Below are 19,625 nucleotides of genomic sequence, written 5' to 3' on the forward strand. Positions count from 1 at the left end.
ACAATTGGTTGAGACTGAAAAATGTTCATTTCCTGAACTTTTATGAAACAAATAGAAACAAAAAGAGAAACTCGTTGCTTCGCTTTCATGATCAGCAAAAGCAATAATTTAGTGAATCGTTGTGCGCGCAAAATAGGCAGTAAATGAAAGCTCAAAAAGGTTACTTTCACTTGAAAAGGAAAACAGTTTTACTTATTGAAATTGATGCGTAAAAAAGTGTCTCAAAGGATAAATTAGACGGAATAACTTTTCCCTCAAAAATGAACATTATTTTCCTTTTTCATTACAAATTTTCTGTCCAAATTTGACCCAAATCAATTGAAATTATAATGTAAATGATCTAGAGCAATAAAATTACAAGTTTTCAATGAAATGATCCAAGTTTCCGTAAATTATTTCCGAGTTTTGATAGTTTGAGTACATTTTTATGCAAGAACTAAACATCAGAACACTTGAAAACACACAAATCTCGATACGTGATGAAAATGATGCTTGCGAGTTTTGATTTGCATTAAGTGATCACTTTAATATCAGTTTTCAAAACTTTGAACCAAGAATATTGATTGAGAAAACATTTCAACTCAAAACTTGTGATTCATCATAAGCCAACCATTATCCATTTCGATGAGTATTGCAACGATTTTCCCAACGATCTGCGAATTCTCACAAATGTATTGGCAAGTCCTTCGTTGATCTGAAAGAGTCTAACCAAAAGTTTTAACTTTTGTAGAACCTTTTCTTAGGAACATTTCTCTTGACTAAATTGTGAAACCTCATTTCGAGAAACTTTTGAATGAAAACTTTACTGACGGATTCAAATTCTTTGACTTTTCGAAGGAAACACAAATAATGTTGAAAATTTTGTTCAAATGAAAGACTTTGATTGGAATAAAGCTTTCAAAAGAAGCGTCTTTCCTTGCAATTTGGCGACTAAAAATGAAAATGTTGACGTTTATTAATGAGCAAAATGAAAACCTTTAGCTTTTGATATTAATGATTCCGTAAAGAGCTGTTAAGAGTTGCATTAATACATTTATATTAAACTGGAAAGTGTTTGCAAACTAACAAATTAATTGTCGTTTATTGTTTTCTCCTTGTGATTGTTTGTTAATTTTGAATGTAAATGAAAACCCTTAAAACTGTGAAAATTGTGATTTAAAGAGTTTTCAGTATCATTCTGTTGAGCATTACATGAAATTTGATAATGATGATGAAAGAGGAGGGAAAAGAGCAGCGACTAGAAGAAGAAGAAGAAGAGGAAAAAAAGGATTGCAATGATGAGCATTATATGAGTGGAAATTACGTTAGCTTTTGCCTTTACTTTTTACAGATGAGCAAAGATGATGAGGGAAAAACTGGAATGATGAAAGGAATAAAGATGATGATGGAGAAGAAGAAGAAGACTTTTTGCTGCTCACTTTGACAAAAAAATGCGAAAAGCAAACTAATGAGAAAGTTATTCACTGTTGTCATCTTGATCTGTTAACTTTACTCTTTTTTCCCTCTTCATCCTCATCTTTTTTTCCCTTGTATCCAAGTTTGCAAAGTTACAGCAGAAAATACAACAGAAAAAAAATCATCTTCTCATTACTGGAGAGAAGGCAGAGAAAAAAGAAGAAGAAAAAATCTGATTCTCGTCCTGATCTTCACCCTCAACTTCATCTTCATTTTTATCCTTGTTCAACTGCAAATTGCAACCATTGCAAGATAACAGTTAAATAATGACTTTAAATTTCAACTATCAATTGAAGATGAACTTTGAGAAAAGGTTTCGCTTTTAATTTCACTTTATTAGTAGATTCAGTGTTCAGTTGGAACTTAATCTATCTCTTTTCTCTCATTCTTTACAGTTTATAGAAGAGAAAAAAAAGTTTCAAGAAATGTTTCAATGTTCAGTTTGGTACAATGAGATTGGTGAGATTGACAGACAAAGAAGGTTCTGAATTGAAAAGATGAATTCTTTTGGTGAAAAGAAAAGAAATTGCATTTCATTGAAACATTTTTTCTTCTTCTATTCAATTCATTTTCATATCTCTTATGTAAATAATATCAACAATAAAATGTGTTGATTCTCACTTTTACTTAGTCGAACCATTTCTCAATCTGTTTTTTGTCATCAATTTTCATCCCTTTTCCACTCTTCCATCTTTCTCATGTGTTTACAATGGGAAACCCAACAAACTTGTTGTTGACTTTTGTCAAACTCCCAAGTGTACTTGTAAGGTCATCCATCATCCATCTTAAGTCATCATCAGGCACACACACACATATTCATGATACTCACAGTTTCTCATCTTTTTTCATCCCTTTTCTTTCCATAGTTTTCCTTTCATCATCTTCTTCCTATTTTACATACTCATTGATTCAGTCCTTTTTGTGTAAAGGCTAAAAATGTCTCGTCTAGATAAACTCTTTTTTTTCTCTCTTCTCTTCTCTGACCATTCTTTTCCGCTCGGTCAGTTTACTTTTTTTTGTCTGGACAAATATTTCTTTTCTTTATCCTCTTGTTACCTTGTTAAAAATGCTCATGAATCTATTCATGAAAAAAAGATAAATGATCATTTGTAGCCGCAAACACATCAATTGTATCAATATTAGCAACTAAACCTCATCACACTTTTGTCTCTAGCCTTTGTCTTTACTCTCCAAGAGTTTGCCTCCCTGTTTAGACTTGCCCATTCAATGGAAGATTTTGTTGTTTCTTTCAGGGAAAGCTTGACAAATCTTGAATTTTGTTATTGAAATGTTGAATAATATCAACTATTTACTTGGCATTTGTATGAATGTTTGACAAAAGATTTTATTGAAAAGAAAGTTTCAGAATCTAGAATCAATATTGCTCAATTATATTTGCTGTTGATGGAAAACGTCAAGATTTTTCATTCGATTGCGGAACATTCAATGAGTTTAACTTCAAAACTTGTAATCAAATGCGTAATTAGCGTTATTATGATGATCGCATTGGACTTTAAAAGGTAATTTATTGTACATGAAATTTCTTTCTGGGTTTCTTTGATTGTTGCAAACTTTTGCTTGGACAAACGTATTACTCGCTACCTTTAACTGTCATTATTGTTAATTTATGGTTTATATTCACTGATAATCAAGGAAATCAATGTTTAATTTCTGATCGCGAAACGTTAGGATAAATCGGAAAACGCGACTCTCTCTACGATGGCATCGACTTCCTTGTTGAATTTACATGTAAAACCAGCGTTCATTCGACATAATTTCGATGTAAAATGCAACGAATAATGTCACAAAACTGTTTAATGATTAGAACAAACCAACTGTTACAACCGAACAATCCACAATTTTAAAGATTCAAATGCTGCAAATAAGATAGCTTAATTCGATGTACCTTTAACAATCATACTAAAGCCTCTATTCAAAGCGAATAGATTCATACCATAAGCAGTAAAGTATCGTTTAGAGTGCAATTTTGGGTTGTTTTGCTATCCATTCAACTCATTCAGTACCTAGTTAGAGCATTTATTTAAAAATTTACTTTCGCTTTCTTGAAAAGAGGCAAATTTAGTGGAGCAAAAACACTAACCAAAACTACCGTTCAGTTAGAAGAGTGTCAATTTCAAAATGACCAAATTTCTGAAAACCCTTGTAAAGGCAATAAAAATGTTTATGACTTGCTTAGTGCCAATAAACGCATCTCTTTTTCAAGTCACAAGCAAACCCAATTCACCCGTAATTAAGTAAATGCAAAGTTGAAAACCTTTGAATGAACCAAAATATCTTTCGAGACTAAATCATAAGAACGCAAAACGCAGCAAATTTTGAACGAAAACTAAACAAGACGAACGATTGTGAACTCGTTTGATATGAATAAATGCTAGACTGGCTAGACTTGACGACAATCATTTTTAATTTGTTTTACTATTAACAATCATCAAAATTCCTGGTGAATAATTGACTCAAATGTGTTGATGTTTATCTCTTTTAACATGAATAAACATGTAAGACGGAGAGACGATGAGAATGATGATGATGAGGATAAGACAGGAAAGAAAGGAGAAGATGTTTAAGGACGAAAGAAGATGAAGGAATCGTAAAGCGGGAAAGTGAGAAAAGAGGAAAAAACCATAAATCACTCTAAATTGTTTTTATCTTGTTCCTTCTTCTAGCCTTTAGACTCTTCGCTTTTTTGGCTGTTATAAGCTGTTGTTGGTTGCCTTTTAAATACTTCAAATTAGCTAAGCTTACTGTTGATTTATGGTAAAGATAAATGTCATAATTAAAACCTCAGGTGAATACATTGTAATATATATTTTGTTGTGTGTCTAAGCGGAGAGTAAAGATTCAATATACAATCCTTTCCTTTCGCTAACCTGGTTAACAGCTTTTCTCCTCTTTTCCTTCATTAGATCATGAATTGAATATTCAATTTCAACATTTAATATATTCACAAATCTCAAACATTTTCGCACTTTTTTATTCTCAATTTAAACATTTTCCACATTAATTAGTTAAAGATGATCTCTTTAAATTGCAGTAAAACTTTTCACAGATTGACAACTTTAATAGTCATTTGTTATACTAAATTGTCAGCATTAACACATTTTTCAGCGAACTTTTCATTTTCCTTTTCAATGTGGTTTAGTTTTTTACTCCATTGGATTGTTATTGAATGACTCAAGTTATGACGAGTTGCGAGTTCCGTTGATCGACAAAAGGAAAATTTTATTATGCAAGAAGCATTTGGAATGGCTATTTGATTATCAAATGCTGAAGGATTTATGCTTTGACTTGTAACTTTTTGCATATCGATGCATATTCAATATTCAATTTAATGTTAAAGTATGGCTTCAGTTCAATAACTGTAAACTGTTATTCAGCGAAATTAGACAAAACTTTTTTTCTTTCGCTTTTTTCGATCTGATAAGTAATGACAATTTCGTCAAATGAAGGTTCCTTCTTAAGCTAGAGGAGTTATTGGGAAGTTTTAAGCATTGGTCGACAAATGCTGTGATGGATCGACAATTTTATACATTTTCATGAAGCAACATTTGATTTTTTTGTCAAGTTTCAGTAATAATCAATTTAAAGGCACAGATATTTGATTAAAGCCCAGATTTCAATTTGGATGTTGAAAGGTTTTTGCATGTTTAAGTAAAGCTAAGGTTAACTGATGACTCTCAAAGGGAATGTAAATTTTGTAAACGAACCGAATCAATCGATTTGTCAAGTATTTTCAACATCGTTTCAACAACTACATCATTATGTGATTTATCGACGAAAAGATTTACATTTGAGCTAAAATTTGTTTATAATTGATTTGAAACTTAAACTTTGAAAATTCATTGGCTTTTATTGAGCAATTGCATTTTATTGAGGCATGTTACACATGATGAATATTGATCATCCCAGAATAAATTGATTAACATTAGTTAAAATTGAATTTATTTTCAGTGTAAAACCTAGCGACATCTGACGATGGCCATATAATAATATACCGCTTATTGTATATCAATGAACCTTGTAGCGTCATCATACGGACAAGAATGAAAGATCACATTGGATGGCTCAAAATTTCAAGCATTTATTTGTATTAGCAGGTATTTGTTTGTAAACAAATGTTTATCGTAAATAACCGAAAGATCATGATGAGGGAAACAAGAAGATGAAGCGGGCACAAGTTTATCGATGAGACTCAATATAACAATAACTCATGTCTCTTGAAAGATTATGTTCTCTGGAAGCAAACTTACACATTATTTACATCAACCAAGCATCCTCCATCACTTATCACTATTAAATTCTGCCTCGGTGTCATCTCGAATAGCCACAAAAATGTGAGTAACTACTTTGGCTTGATTTGATATTAAATCAAGATGTAAACTCTTCACGTAGTGATGCTACATACCAAAAACTCTCAGTAACTGAACATTGCTGCTGCAATTCAGCGAGGCCCTTTAATGTTGTAATTACAACTTTAATAATCAACAAAATTAACTTTGATTCATCATCATCAGCTCAAGTCACTGCAACAACTGTTTAAATAATAAAATCTAATTATCTGGGATTTTTTGGTAAATCATACATTTTCTTAGGACAACATCGTAATATTGAACTGTTAACAAGTTAAGTTGAACATTGAACAAATAAAATGAAAGATTCGCGCAGTTTATTACCAGATCAATCCTGGTTACCATGATAATACAAAGTTGGACTGAAAATTTAATGCGATAACAAACAAGGAATGGAATGAAATAAGAGAAAAAAATAATTGTAATTAATAACGAAAGAAAAAAGTATTCATTAGCCATTTTTACTCGCAATGAAGGCAGAAAATTGAGAATAGAGTATTACTCATTCGAGTAGAATGGTAAACCTTTGCAACTGATCGTGGCAGAACAGTATGCCGAGGCAAACTTAATTTACGATCGTAATCGAATCGATCTTTTAAGATTTGATAACTCAATAAAGGATCGACTGACCAATACTACAGAATAGTCCATAAATTGATCAATTTAATATTGATAAAGGCGATAATCACTCAATTTCGTCATATTGAGCACAACTCCTTCAAGTTTCTTAAGAGACGTCAATAAATCTAAAAAATCAAAAGTAATACAAAAGTCTGATCTGATTGACAAAATCGTCCAATCGAATCTCATTTAAATTAAACTAAACTATCTTGACATGTAAACTGACAAGGAGCGACCTAAGCAATCCTAAAAATTACAGTTAAACCCACTAAATAAACTCGAGCGGCGACTCAGTAAGTTGGGACTTGAATATTAAAAGTTAGCTGACAGACTCTCTTATACTCTTATCTATTTATTAATACAAAGTATAAACATGGATTCAAAAATCAATCTCTCAATACTTGAATCTTGAGCTGAATCTTTTCTCGATCCAGATCAACCTAAAAACTCCAAGTCTTGTCCATAATTTTGGACCGAATGAATTTCATTTCTGGTTTTAGAGCAGCTTTTAAGAGGCCATCCGAAAGAGCGCATGATAGCACCATCTAACGATGATCTTATTATTTAGGTTCGCTATAGCATTGCCTATATGCGGTATGCGCATTGGCGCAATGCGACTCAACTGGAAACTGGTCTTGGAGTAGTTGCATTGTGAGCCAGTAGAGGCCAGTGAGAGACGAATCCGTGAAAATGCTGTGAGTGAGTTGAAAGTTTGTTTGAGCAATGGGAGTGAGAAGAAGAAGATGAAATAGTGAGAGTTAAGAAGTGAGAGAGGGAGGGAGGAAGAGTAAGTTAGTTAGAAATTATTTCTTTTACAATCAGGTACAAAATTAATGGCCATGAGTTCGTTTAATTGTTTCTCAGCAGCAACTGAGAGTTATCATTCCCTGTCGAGTTACTATGATGCTGCTGCCTGTGACTCCTCATTGAATAGTGCATTAAGTAGTGTCCTCTGTGAAAGTTCAAATGGTTCCAATTGTGGACTTAACGGTAATGGTGGTCATGAAGGTTTAAGTGTAAACTCTTCTGAACAATCACCAGTGTCTTCTTCATGTGTTGATCCTCATCTTGATCCTCATCTTCACCCTCAACTTACCTTTCAACATCCTCATCACCCTCAAACTCATCACCTTCAAACCCATCATCCTCAACATTCCATACAACCTCTTCATGGATTGAACCATCAGCAACATCAACAACAACACCAACAACAACAACAGCAACCGCAGCAACAGCAGCAGCAGCAACAACAACAACATCCACCAGTACCTTCAGTACCACCAGTAACAACAGTACCATCGGTACCATCAGTCGGACCCCAACAACATCAACACACTTCACCTCATTCTCATCCTCATGCTCATCACCCTCATCATCCCCACCATCCTCACCAACAATATTATGCGACTCAACTACAAGATGTTAAACCAGTGATTAATGACCCTCCTTCACCTCCGGGCTGTGCAATCTCAGGTAAGTTTCAAATGATTGTCTCAAGATCACCAGAAGTTGCATCAAAATAACCAAAAATTTCAGCCAAGGTTTACTCAGCAATCAAATAACGTTGCAGCTAGCTCAGAACTCGACCTAAGTCTCAATATCGAGACTATATCACAATGAATTCAGCGTAGTTCAACTAAGAATTTGATGAAATCACAGAAACTTTTCTATTCCAATTCATCCAACAATTCCATAAAGTGAAGTTGATTCAATGCAAAGTTGAAAAATCATCAGAATCATAAAAATGACAGAACTAAGATTCTTTATTTTTTCATCAAACGAATCACAATTTACAGGTTTATACGCATTAAAAAATACTAACAAAAATATTCGCTATTAGACCAGCTTTGCCTGAAAAAAGTTGACTAAAAGTCACTCTTAACAACTCAGGTTTTAATTTCAGGGAAAAGTCAAAGTTGCAAGTTTTAGGTTCCCAATAACGACTTTTGCACAACGAGTTCAATATTAAAGATTCAACGAAATGACTTGAGATGCACTTTGAGCAAGTTTTCATGTAAAACTTTTGAATTTTGGACGCTATTTTCATGACAATTTCATTTCAATGATTTTCTTTTTCTCATTAATGTTTTTCGCCAGACGTGGCTGATGCGACATTAGCCGCAACAGCAGCAACAATAGGCTTTGACTATGGCAGTGGATTTAATGGATCGCCTTATCTAAATCATTTTACACCTCCTCTTCATCACCATCCACACCATCCTCATCACCCTCATCATCCAGTTCACCGTCCACCTCATCATTACACTCATCATCATCGCCATCATCCATATCACCCAACAAGTCGGACCAATGTCACCGGTGGCAATTCACAAGCGCCTGTAATACATAAATGGATGCAAGTGAAACGAAATGTTCCCAAGTCAAGTGAGTTTCAGTTTCATTCAAAAATTTAGTCTCTTTTTGTTCGTTTCATCATTTATTTAGCTTTAATTTAATTTCCATCAGCTTAAGTTTTTCTTTGTTTTCGCCGTTAATTTCATTATTATTTTCACTCCACTCTCCTTAATCCACGTTTATCCTCATCATTCAGTTGACACTTTGTTACACATTATTATTCAATCTTTAACCCTTTTCTTCGTCATCTTGTTCTGTTCTCTTGTCTTCTCTTCTCCTACAGATAACTCTTCATACTTAGATGCTCCTAATAACAGTTATTCATCAAAGTGTCAATGTAATTATCTTTTAATTAATTGTTACCAAAATGTTCCATTCCATCAACCCAAAACTAAGACAAAACTCAAGTCGACTTTTCAGTTCAATCAATGCTTTTATAATACAAAAAACTTTTCAATTTTCATCTAAACATTACAAGTATTTTGAAATTCATCATTGCAATAGTTTAACATTAATAGATGAAAAACGACTTTCCAATCCACTCAGACATTGATAGGCTTTTCTTATGTTCAAGTCAAACTCACAAAATTGAGTCCTCAATAGTGAAGATCATTGCAATTAATAATCAAGAAAATTCAAGTTGCAATTGTTTTTGAAAACCAAATCAATCAAAAATCTTTAGATTCCCTTCAAAAAACCTAAATTATCAATTTTAAACTCAGAAAGTCTTCAAAACTTTATTAAATAATTTACTGCATATTTCTTGAACACCAACAAAAGTTTGAAAACAATTTTTGAAATGAAAAAAAGAAAAAGAAATGATAAAATCCCAAAGAAAATTCTGTTCATTGTTTTCCATTATGCTCATGAAGTAGATTGAATCGCTATTAAAGTAAAAAATTGATAGATAAATGCCAATCTAACTCGTTGAGTCCATCAAAATTTCTAATTTTATTGTTGAGTCAGATTCATTTCGATATTAAACTGTCTTCAAAAGTGATTTACCTGAGTTCAAGTTGTACTTGCACAATGGTCAAAGGTAAATCCAGTCATTTTCTGCCCTTTTTGTTTGACCTTCTTTTTATCATTAATAATGACATTTGATTATTGAACATTTTAGTGAAAAGTAGTTGAAACGTTTCACTAATTTGTGCTCAATTGGCCGCAGAAATGAATGAATTATAGTTTATTATGATAATAGACATTGAGGTTTGAACAAGCAACAAGCTAAATTGATTGTATCATGTTAATGATTGTTGTAATATATTAATGTATATTTTACTTGGACACACAACTTGTACAAAGCTACTGTGTTTAACCGGAGGTTTGTTCAAGAAAAGCAAAAGCACAATCGGTTTTGAAGATGAAAAATGATCTTTTCTTTTTACCTTTTTTCGCCTTGTTCATGTTCATGTCAAACCTGTTGATGGGGAATCAAAATTAATGGATTTTTTCCTCTTCCTTTTTCCTTACCTTTTCTCTTCTTCTCGTTCAATCGTTTCAAACCATTTAACAGATACTTACCACCTTCAATTGAATACATGGTCATTACCTATAAACACATTCATGTACTATCTACCAATCTATACATTTTAGCACAACATTAGCCTTCCGTCAAGAGCCAAAGTAAATATAATGTCTGTTAACTTAAGGTCACTCTTGGATTCTATTCAATTGTTGCGTTTTCTAGTTACTTTACGTTCAATACTCTTACCATCTTTAAGACCAGCAAAATAGCACATTATAATCTCTACTTGATTAGAATTTTTTGCTCAATTTTTTTTAAAAAAAATTCCATTAAGATCGACTTGGAAACTTTTCTCTGAACTTAACATTTAGTACCAATTATTAACTGAACCAGTCTCCTGAAATCGTGAAAGACGTTTTAATGATAAACTCAGAACTCTGAAGAAAAGTATTCGTAAAGCAGGAAATTTTCATCAATTTTTACACATTTTCGATTCGTTTCTTCACCTTTCTGTTCAGTTGACCAAAGATTCGATTATTTTACATGTGAAGTCCTTTTGGTTCGTTTGGTAAATTGATTGGCAAACGTTTTTTAAAATCGATTGCTTTAAAAAAATGTTTTCACTTGTAGGATAAGTGGGGACAAGCCCTGGTTAGGTTGATTGGCCAATGCTAAACATTGGCTTGTTTGGGTTGATCATTTATGTCTGGTAATGTAGTCATTCGTTAAACAAATTGCCGGCTTGAAAGAAAAGTTGAGATGAAAAGATCGAGGTTTTTGTTACTGCGCCGTTCACCAGTTTTTTGTTTTCCAACTCTCACAATTGTTGCCATTAAAAGGCTTATTTGATAATTTTGGTTGTTTTTCAATCTCACCTTGTGAATTTGTAGGTTGATCTTTTGTTGGGCAGACATGAAAACCTGCATAAGAATAGAGCAAAGAAGCGAGAATAAATTAGTTTTTACGGTCTCGCAACTAAAACCTTGACTTCAGCCATTGTCATTGTACTCGATGATGATCATATAAATAGCCTTTATAGTTGATCAAAAGGGAGGAACAACAGCGATTAAGAATCAAAGTTTAACAAAGTAAATAGCAAGACTATTTCAAGTTTTGAGTTTTTGTTTTTACTTCGCTTTCTTTTTCTTATGCTGTTGTTTTTCTTCTTCAATGAAGTTGCGCAGCAGTTGCATATCTGGTTTGACTACCAACCTAACCTAATCTAACCTAACTCAACCTATCAAGCAAAAAACGAGCAACAACTCAAGGAACAAGTAAAGCTACTCTAAATTGCAAAACAAAAAGAAATGTTAAGTTTCTGAAAGCAAAAAATAAATTAAAGAAAAGCAAAGCAAAAAAAATAAAACTCAAAAGTATGTTCGAGTTCAATAGATTATGACGATTATTAATGTCGGTTTAATTTGAATGGCAGAAGGAACGAAAAGGAAAGGATTTAAACGGCAAAACTGAAAACTTTTGGTCACTCTTTTGACTCCAAAATACTGACCTTTTCAAGTTTTCCCTTTCAAGATCCAACTCGATCATTAATTTTACTTTCCTGTCAATCCTCGACTTTTCACAATTCATCATTTTTCCTCTACTTTTATCCTCCGATCCTTTGGTCAGTATTTTTGGCGAACGAGTGAACAAGAAAAAAAAGAAAAAAAAATTCTCCTTTTCTTCTGATTCGATTTACTCGATAATAATTTCTTGCACAAGAATCTTTATAATCATGTTATCTGTGACTTTGATTATGTTGTAGTTTCTTTGTCTGTATCGCCTTTACCTTTGACTTTAAAATGTTAGTCCTTGTCATCTTGCTCTTGGTATCGGCCGAAACAGAGCGAAAGTAAAAAATCAAACCTCAATCTTGAAAACATTGAACTATCCTGGAAACTAGCTTAAGAGAAGAATGAAAAAAAACATTTTCTCCCAAGAGACAGATTAAACTGTGCAAAAGTATACATTGACCGTGAAAGACTTTGAGCAAAAGATTAAAAACTTTGTGTGCCAATGAGTGAGAGAAAGGCCAAAAAGAGAAGAAAAGGAAGACAAAAAAGTTCAGGTAAATGATGTATTATTTCCGCTTTTCTTGTTCATCTTTTTTTACCTTTACAAAGTTGGACATTCACGGCACACAGAGAGACGCACAAATGGCACACATTGAATAAGTTACTTACAAGAGTTGATGAAAGGTAAAATCTGTTTCAAGTTTACCAATGGTTATTGAGATGTACTTTTTGTTTGTTTGTTGAACCTTTTTTTTTCGAGATTAAATGAGATTTGATTTTGAAAATGATAACATTTGTTGGTTACCTGGCCAGTGATGCTCTTTTGCGCTGTTTCCACACGAAACATTTTGTAGCCAAAAGTGTTCGTGTAAAGAGATCAAAAATTTCTTGCCTGTTATTTCACGTTTCTTCTTCTTCTTCTTTACCTTAAGTCACATGCTGACCCGTCTTGACTGACCAACTGACAAATAATATCTAATAATTAACCTTCAACTTGAGACTGTCAAAGTTGAAGTTAAAGTCAGCTTTGGCTAAATGATTCGTGCTGAGTTGACTTTACTCAATTTAAATATCAATAGTCACTTTTATTGTCTGATTGTTGACTCGTCAACTATCATCATTTGTCAGTATCATCATCGTCATTATAACTTTTCAAAAAGCATCACTTTGACAATCCAATAACTTTGAAAACTTTTTTTTCCTTCTCATCTAACTTTACCATTCTAATCGTTCAACAATTGAACTTGATGTTTAGACAAGCAACTTGGACCATCAAATGATCTCTGAGGGCAAGTTTGAACAGTTAGCAAGAATCGATTTTTTGAGATGAATATTTTTACGACAAATGATTAGGTATCGATCAAATCGACATCAAGAACTTTTCTTTGATAGCTTGATACAAAAATCGATAATTGATGAGTTTTCGAAGGTCCTGCGATCGTATATTTAGATTGGTAAATTTTATTGAATCTTGACTTTTGGTACAAAGAGATTCAACTCGAGTCTTGAAATGATTAGAGATGATAATTTGGAGCTTAACCGCGTTTTACATTCTCAGTTAATTGTTAAATAATTGACAGTTGACGAGTCTGAATAATCAAGAATCACCGGATAAAATGGTTTGATTAAATTATCAATTTTCTCATTTAATTATTCATCAAATGAAGAGCTGGTGAATCTGTCTAATCTATAAACAATCTAATTAAACCATTGAGCTTTACTATACTTGTCACTATTAATCAGATCAAATTGATGATTCAAGTAAAGCATCGTAAATGATGAAAACATTAAACCTTGAATTGTTCAATTTCAAGATTATCCTTGTGATAAAGATTACAATTAGAGTAGGAAGTATGCAAGAGCTTTAAATCACTTGAAAAAAGTCTAGAGCATTTGATGAATATAGATTCAAAAAAAGCAACATTTTTTGCTAACATAAATTAACATAAATGTTAACATAAATTATGCTTAAAATTATTATCACTTTATTCATTTCAAGTCAATTAATTTTAATGGAAACAAGAGGGAAAATTTTTCACGAAAAAATTATCTTTAATTATGATTTGCAGAATTTTGAGCAGATTCAAGGAAACTCGTTGGAAGAATAAAAATTTTCAGAATTGCTCAATTTGTTGAAAATTTTCTTGAAAACTAAAAATTTTCAAAAAACGTTGAAAATGCCGTGTTTTCCAGACCATAGATTATGAAATTGTGAAACTGAAAAGTTGAGTTTGGAAGCTTTTCCGTTGATAGGTTAGGTTTGGTTAGGTTAGGTTAAACCTGATAAAGTTAGGCTAAGTTTTAGCGCAGGCTTGAAGCCAATTGCAGTTAAACTTGAAGTCTGTTTGGGTGACTCTCTGTTTTGAGCAGCTGCCTCATAATTACGCACATTTTTAAACCCGATTTTGATGAAGGACTTTTGGTCCAATCAAATGGTTAGCCAGTTTGATCGTCAAAATAATTAGTGAAATCAGGTTTTTGAAAATAACTTTGAAAATTTTTTTCTAGTTTTGGTGAAGATTCGGATTGAAAACTCTTCTTTTTTAAGTTGGATTTTCAGAGTTTTTTTGTGAAATAAAAGCGCCAATAAATTATTTGCTCGCCGAAAGATGTAAGTGTTTACAAATCATTTAATTTGTCATGATTTATGGCTAGTTAATTGTTGAACTACTTGCGTTGCCTACTTGTGTTCATGTTTAACAAGTTTGACAAGTGATAATATTTATGTTATCCATTGGATATTGAATTAACTGATGATATGTATAATACATAAATAATATCAACAAAACTGGGAAGGAAAAAAATGTTATTTATTGCTTTGTCGTCACTTTTTTTCAGTTTGATTGTTCAATAGAGTCAAGTTTATAGAGTCTTACAACATGAGTTATTGGTATATTAAGGAGCCAACGCTTACGACTGCTCAAAGTGTGGTCATGTTGATTTATGTGTATGCATATGTGACAGAATCAATATTCAATGAACGGAAATAGAGTCCAATGAAGCAGCAAGAGTGAGGGCAAGTTGAAGGGTCAAAAGTTATCTTAAAGTCGAAGAGAAAACGTGAAACTGGAAATTAGTGTTCAACCCAAAAACTGAGCAGTATAAAGTTAATTATCATTTTATGTTAATAACTTTCAAGTTGAACATTTTCCTGTCCCAAATGTGAACAAATGTTGTACTGTTCAAAGAATAGACTACCAGTCAGCACTATTTTTACCAATGTTGATTGAAGCACGAAACTCGCTCATCAATCGGCCATTCAGATCAAAAACCCGACTTTGTCAGAAACTCTATTTCTCTGTCGTTACATCAGATAACCACATAAGTTTTGGTCTTTTCCATGAAAATCATTCTTCAGTCTCGCTCTTCGGTCGATTCGATGTAAGACGAATTTTCGTCTTTTGATCTTTTCTTTTCAATTAATTTTGATTTTTGAATTTTTCGTAATGATTATGACCAAAAATGGTCACATTTACCTTTGAAAGCTGATTCGGGATGAAATCCTGGTTTTAAACTTTTCCCTTGATAGGTTTGGTTAGGTTAGGTTGAACTTGATAAAGTGGGGTCGCTTTTCAATCAATATTGACCGATACAGAATTAAGATTCATGGGTTACATGATCTTGACAATCTTGTGATCTCAACAATGGTTATATTGTACCATTTTAGTCGACAATTGGCAGATATTTTTAGACGGAATTGAAATTTGAACAAAAATTCTCATAATCTCTACATCTTCTTTGTTTAACCCAAATCATCATTAATAACAATATCAACATATTTTTCATTTTTGTTCCCAAAAAATATGGCCTTTTCTTTCGTCAAGCACAGTGAAACATGTTTACGGCTCTTTCATTAAATACATTTCTTAATGAGTTTTATGCTCATAACCATTGCAAAGAGAGAGACTAAAAATTTTTCTCAAAAAATCATTTATTATCTGACTTGTCAAAAAAATATTCACATTTCCTTCAGCATATTGTTACTGATGACCAACATTTATCTTTCAATCTCAGTTGGTGAGTTGACCGCAACAGTAGACAAGAAGGAAAGATTGAAACCAGCAACAAAGAAGCGAAGACACTGAAAATGAAATTGTTTGCCTTAATCTTTTTCACTGAGCCTTCACTTCAATTGATGCAGGAAACTCAAATAATTATTACAATTGTCATCATCATTAATAATGTTGAACGTTTGAAAGGCAAATATTAATACAAACAAACGTAGTGTGTGTGTGTGTTACCCATTTGACGTATCAATAACAGTGAACCACTACTTTTGTACTCGATTATTAGTACATTGTAACACGGACTGATCACAACAACAACTGATCAGCCAAAGTAACTTCAAGTTACTCCTTCACGGAAATGAACCCTGCTGATAAGGTCGTTGTTCATGGTGAACTTTCAACTCTTTAGCGTTAATTATTCCTAATTTTTGACTTCTCTTCTATCTGCACCTTCACTCTGTCTCTGTGTTTCAATTTCAAGTTTCTCTGGTTACAGATAATTCTCATTTCCTCTTGTTTAGTTCACTGCAACAGTTGAGTTTGTTTGGGACATCATAGGGTGGAAAAGGGCATTTAGAGCAGGCAAAGGTTGAGAGAGGAAAGGATTGACTGGATTCATTTTGATGCTCTGTTACGCCTTAATCTTTCCCTGTCATTCAACAGTCGACTGTGCAAAAACTTTGAAGGATCCACTTTCTTTATCTTCTTTAATCATCATTCTCATTCGCCACTCATTTTAACAATTTTACGCTTCTAATTGACTCAAAGTCAATACAATTATATTGACCAATAAACTTGTCAAATTGTCGATGAAAACTTTGATGGCTTTGTTAACTTTAGACCTTTGTTGAGTAATAACAAACGTCCGCCTATTCAACGTCAAACTAAATGTTAGAACCAAACAGTTTCACAAAACAGCCGCAAATGTAAGTCGATACTTGAGTCAACAAAAACTCATGAAGTTTTATGATCAAAAGATGAAGCAAGTTGATCGTAACGTTTAGTTAGAGTTTATTTCAATCAACTTTTATTCACCAAAATATGAGCCAATACAGTTGTTTCATCAGTTTCTTGACACAATAATAATGCAAAATAAGCTGACAAGTTTGAAATGGAAACTCGGTTCAATCTTTGGTGCAACACTGAGCAAATTCATAGAAGAAGAAAAGAGAAAAGAAATATTTTCTTCTCTCATCAATCTGATAAGCTTATTAACATTCCGTTTAACAATGAATAAATATTCAACCATGAAGTCAATTGCAATGCCACACAATTTGTTTCTATTATCACAACGAAAAGCTGATTATACTTGAAGGAGGATAAATAGACTGATTAAAAAGTTAACAGAAAAAAATGAATGAAAAAAAACGATTCTTTCATTTCTCATGAAAATGTTTATCCAAATAATGATGAAAGTTATTTACATATAATTATTGGCTTATCAAATCAATATTTACATTGAAATTTGATATTTAAAAGTGAGACAACAAACTGAACCAAGACTATAAAGAATGGGTGAAATTGGCGAAAAAAGGGAAAAATTGAATTTAAAGTTATCCCAACATGATATAGAGCTTCATGATGTTGCCCTTGTTCATTTCCGTTGTTCATCATGATTCACAATTCCCATCATAAATCCATGTTTCCTGTTGAAAATCAAACTTGATTCTGGATTCATTTTTCATTCTCTTTTACCTTTCTCTTCTCACAAAAGAGATAACTTCCTGAGTTGGTGAATAATGAACAGAAAATGGCATTTTATCTCGCAACTGTTCAATTGTTGAGTGCTAATTCAATAAATTAAAGTGTAAACATTTTTCGCTCCTTTTCCCTCTTTACCATGAATCGCATAACTGTCAAAAAATCATTTACCTGAATCTTGATACTCTCTTTCCATGCATCGACTAACCTGTCAACTCCTTTTTGCACAATTAAATTCAAACTCGATTTCCATGTAATTTTTTTTCTTCTCCGCCATTCTAATCACTTTACCTATTCACCTTTTTCATCACCTAACCTGCATCATGGCAATGCATTTCAATACATTTTTATTGGTTCGTTTCAACTAATTAACTATTCATGAAAGCCAATCAATATCAGCGAAAAAAAATGAAACTCGAGTTTATCGAGAAATGGTTCAATGTGTTTATTCACATGAACACATTCATCATGAATATTTGCAAGCCTGGCAACAACAAGTTGTTAACCAAAAAAGGAGAGAAAAAATCACATCAAAAATTCATCTCATTTTTGCATCAAGAATTATTCAGTCAATTTTTTCTTCTTTTGGCCCCGTTTTTTGTCGCTGATCAAATTATACATTATTTACTTAATATACAATGAAAGTTGTTTGTAGATGTTTTTTTCGTCTTTTTTCATCTTCTTTTCTTCTTTTACTTATTTTTCCATCTTCTGTATCTTTGCTTACTTTGTTTTGCATTTTTACCTAAAAATTGGAGCAAAAAAGTATTTTGTTCATGTTGGATAAGAGAGAGAGAGAGAGAAGGAGAAAAAAAAGGATGATGAAGATGATGATGAAAAAGAAGGAAAAAGTAGAGGAAACTCATGAAAGGCTGTTAAGCCCAAGTTAACAATAATATTGAGCTGACAGTGAGTGATGATCGATTGACAAAACTCGACTGCAAACTGTTAATGCATATTTATTTTATGTGAGTCTCGAGTAGACATGAATTTCAACTTGCATTTAGAGGACAACCAAAGAGTAAAGGAAGAAGAAAGAGATGATCCATTGAAAACCTAAAGGCGAACCTCCTATAGACAGCAATCTCATTTAGCAATCAGCTGTTTCATTTAGATGAACCGAAAAAAATGTCGACTTTTATAGACTTGAAACTTTGATTTAAAACACTTAAAGATTCTAATTGTTTCTTGTTGTTATTCTTGATTCAGATAATAAATCAAGTGATTATGGGTACAATGGTTCGTCGACGGGTAACGCAGTCAATGGCTCAGTTCCCGATTTACTTGGCTCATCGCCTGGCATTACAAGTCTTGGTAATGGTCTTGATGTTAAACCAGTTATTGGAGGATCCAATGCCAGTGGCCTGGGTTCAATGGGTGCTGTCAATGGTCCAGGCTCGGTTGGATCAGCAAGTAACACGGGGCGAACCAATTTTACAACCAAACAGTTGACCGAACTGGAAAAAGAGTTTCATTATAATAGATATTTAACCCGAGCCCGTCGTATTGAAATAGCTCAATCACTTGGTCTAAACGAGACTCAGGTTAAAATATGGTTTCAAAATCGTCGGATGAAACAAAAGAAGCGACAAAAAGATAGCGGTTTAAGTTTAGCCGATACATCAACACCTCCTCCAAACTCGGGATCAGCAAATGGTAATGAAGATACTAATAAAGGGTGTTCAATGTAATTACTTATATTTAGACAAAAAAAAGTCAAAAGTGTCTACATTTACATTACATTATCTTTTAATGTTAAATATTTTTCAATTTATCAACTCAATAAAAGCCTCAATTCATTCTCGTTCAACAATAACAATCATTTCTGCTGACAACAATTTATTTTTATCATTTCATTTGCTTTGTCTTATCAACTGCTCATCGTGTTTTTTTTCGGTAAAACATCTATTTTTAGATTGTTTGAGCAAAAACGACATGAAAATTGGGCAAAAGTTGAAGGAAAAACGGACGAGAAGAGAAAAAAAGATTTCGAATGTTGAGGTTTTCTGCTTTCTTGTACATTCGATATCATCAGTCTAATAGAGTAAACAGATGAGAACGGATCTGGACCATTTTCATGGTAAACAAAAGAGGAAGATGAGGAAAGAGAAGAAGATAAGTAACACAGAGATTGATGGCA

At 32.7% G+C, this 19,625-nt stretch overlaps 1 protein-coding gene across 2 annotated transcripts; it reads left to right on the top strand.

Moving 5' to 3' along the window:
• The first annotated feature begins 7,159 nt into the window (after positions 1 to 7,159).
• Positions 7,160 to 19,301, top strand: LOC107364275 (uncharacterized). Of its 2 annotated transcripts, XM_015931608.3 has the most exons (4): positions 7,189 to 7,916; positions 8,541 to 8,828; positions 9,082 to 9,135; positions 18,695 to 19,301. In XM_015931608.3, exons 1-4 carry the CDS (start codon positions 7,277 to 7,279, stop codon positions 19,174 to 19,176), a joined length of 1,464 nt encoding a protein of 487 aa, XP_015787094.1. In that variant the 5' UTR covers positions 7,189 to 7,276; the 3' UTR covers positions 19,177 to 19,301. The 2 variants fall into 2 exon arrangements, with proteins under 2 accessions (XP_015787095.1, XP_015787094.1); XM_015931609.3 differs by lacking the exon at positions 9,082 to 9,135 and having other exon boundaries at positions 7,160 to 7,916.
• The last annotated feature ends 324 nt before the right edge of the window (positions 19,302 to 19,625 follow it).

The sequence above is a fragment of the Tetranychus urticae genome, chromosome 3 (genome assembly GCF_039701765.1).
Source record: "Tetranychus urticae isolate SD_2017Ah chromosome 3, NJAU_TeUrti_SD_1.0, whole genome shotgun sequence".
Lineage (NCBI taxonomy): Eukaryota > Metazoa > Arthropoda > Arachnida > Trombidiformes > Tetranychidae > Tetranychus > Tetranychus urticae.

Bases quoted from the DNA above. Each gene is read 5' to 3' on its own strand.
- LOC107364275 (XM_015931608.3), top strand. From the start codon at position 7,277: ATGGCCATGAGTTCGTTTAATTGTTTCTCAGCAGCAACTGAGAGTTAT. The intron at 7,917-8,540 runs GTAAGTTTCAAA...GTTTTTCGCCAG, and splicing joins TCCGGGCTGTGCAATCTCAG to ACGTGGCTGATGCGACATTA. The intron at 9,136-18,694 runs GTAATTATCTTT...TTCTTGATTCAG, and splicing joins TTATTCATCAAAGTGTCAAT to ATAATAAATCAAGTGATTAT.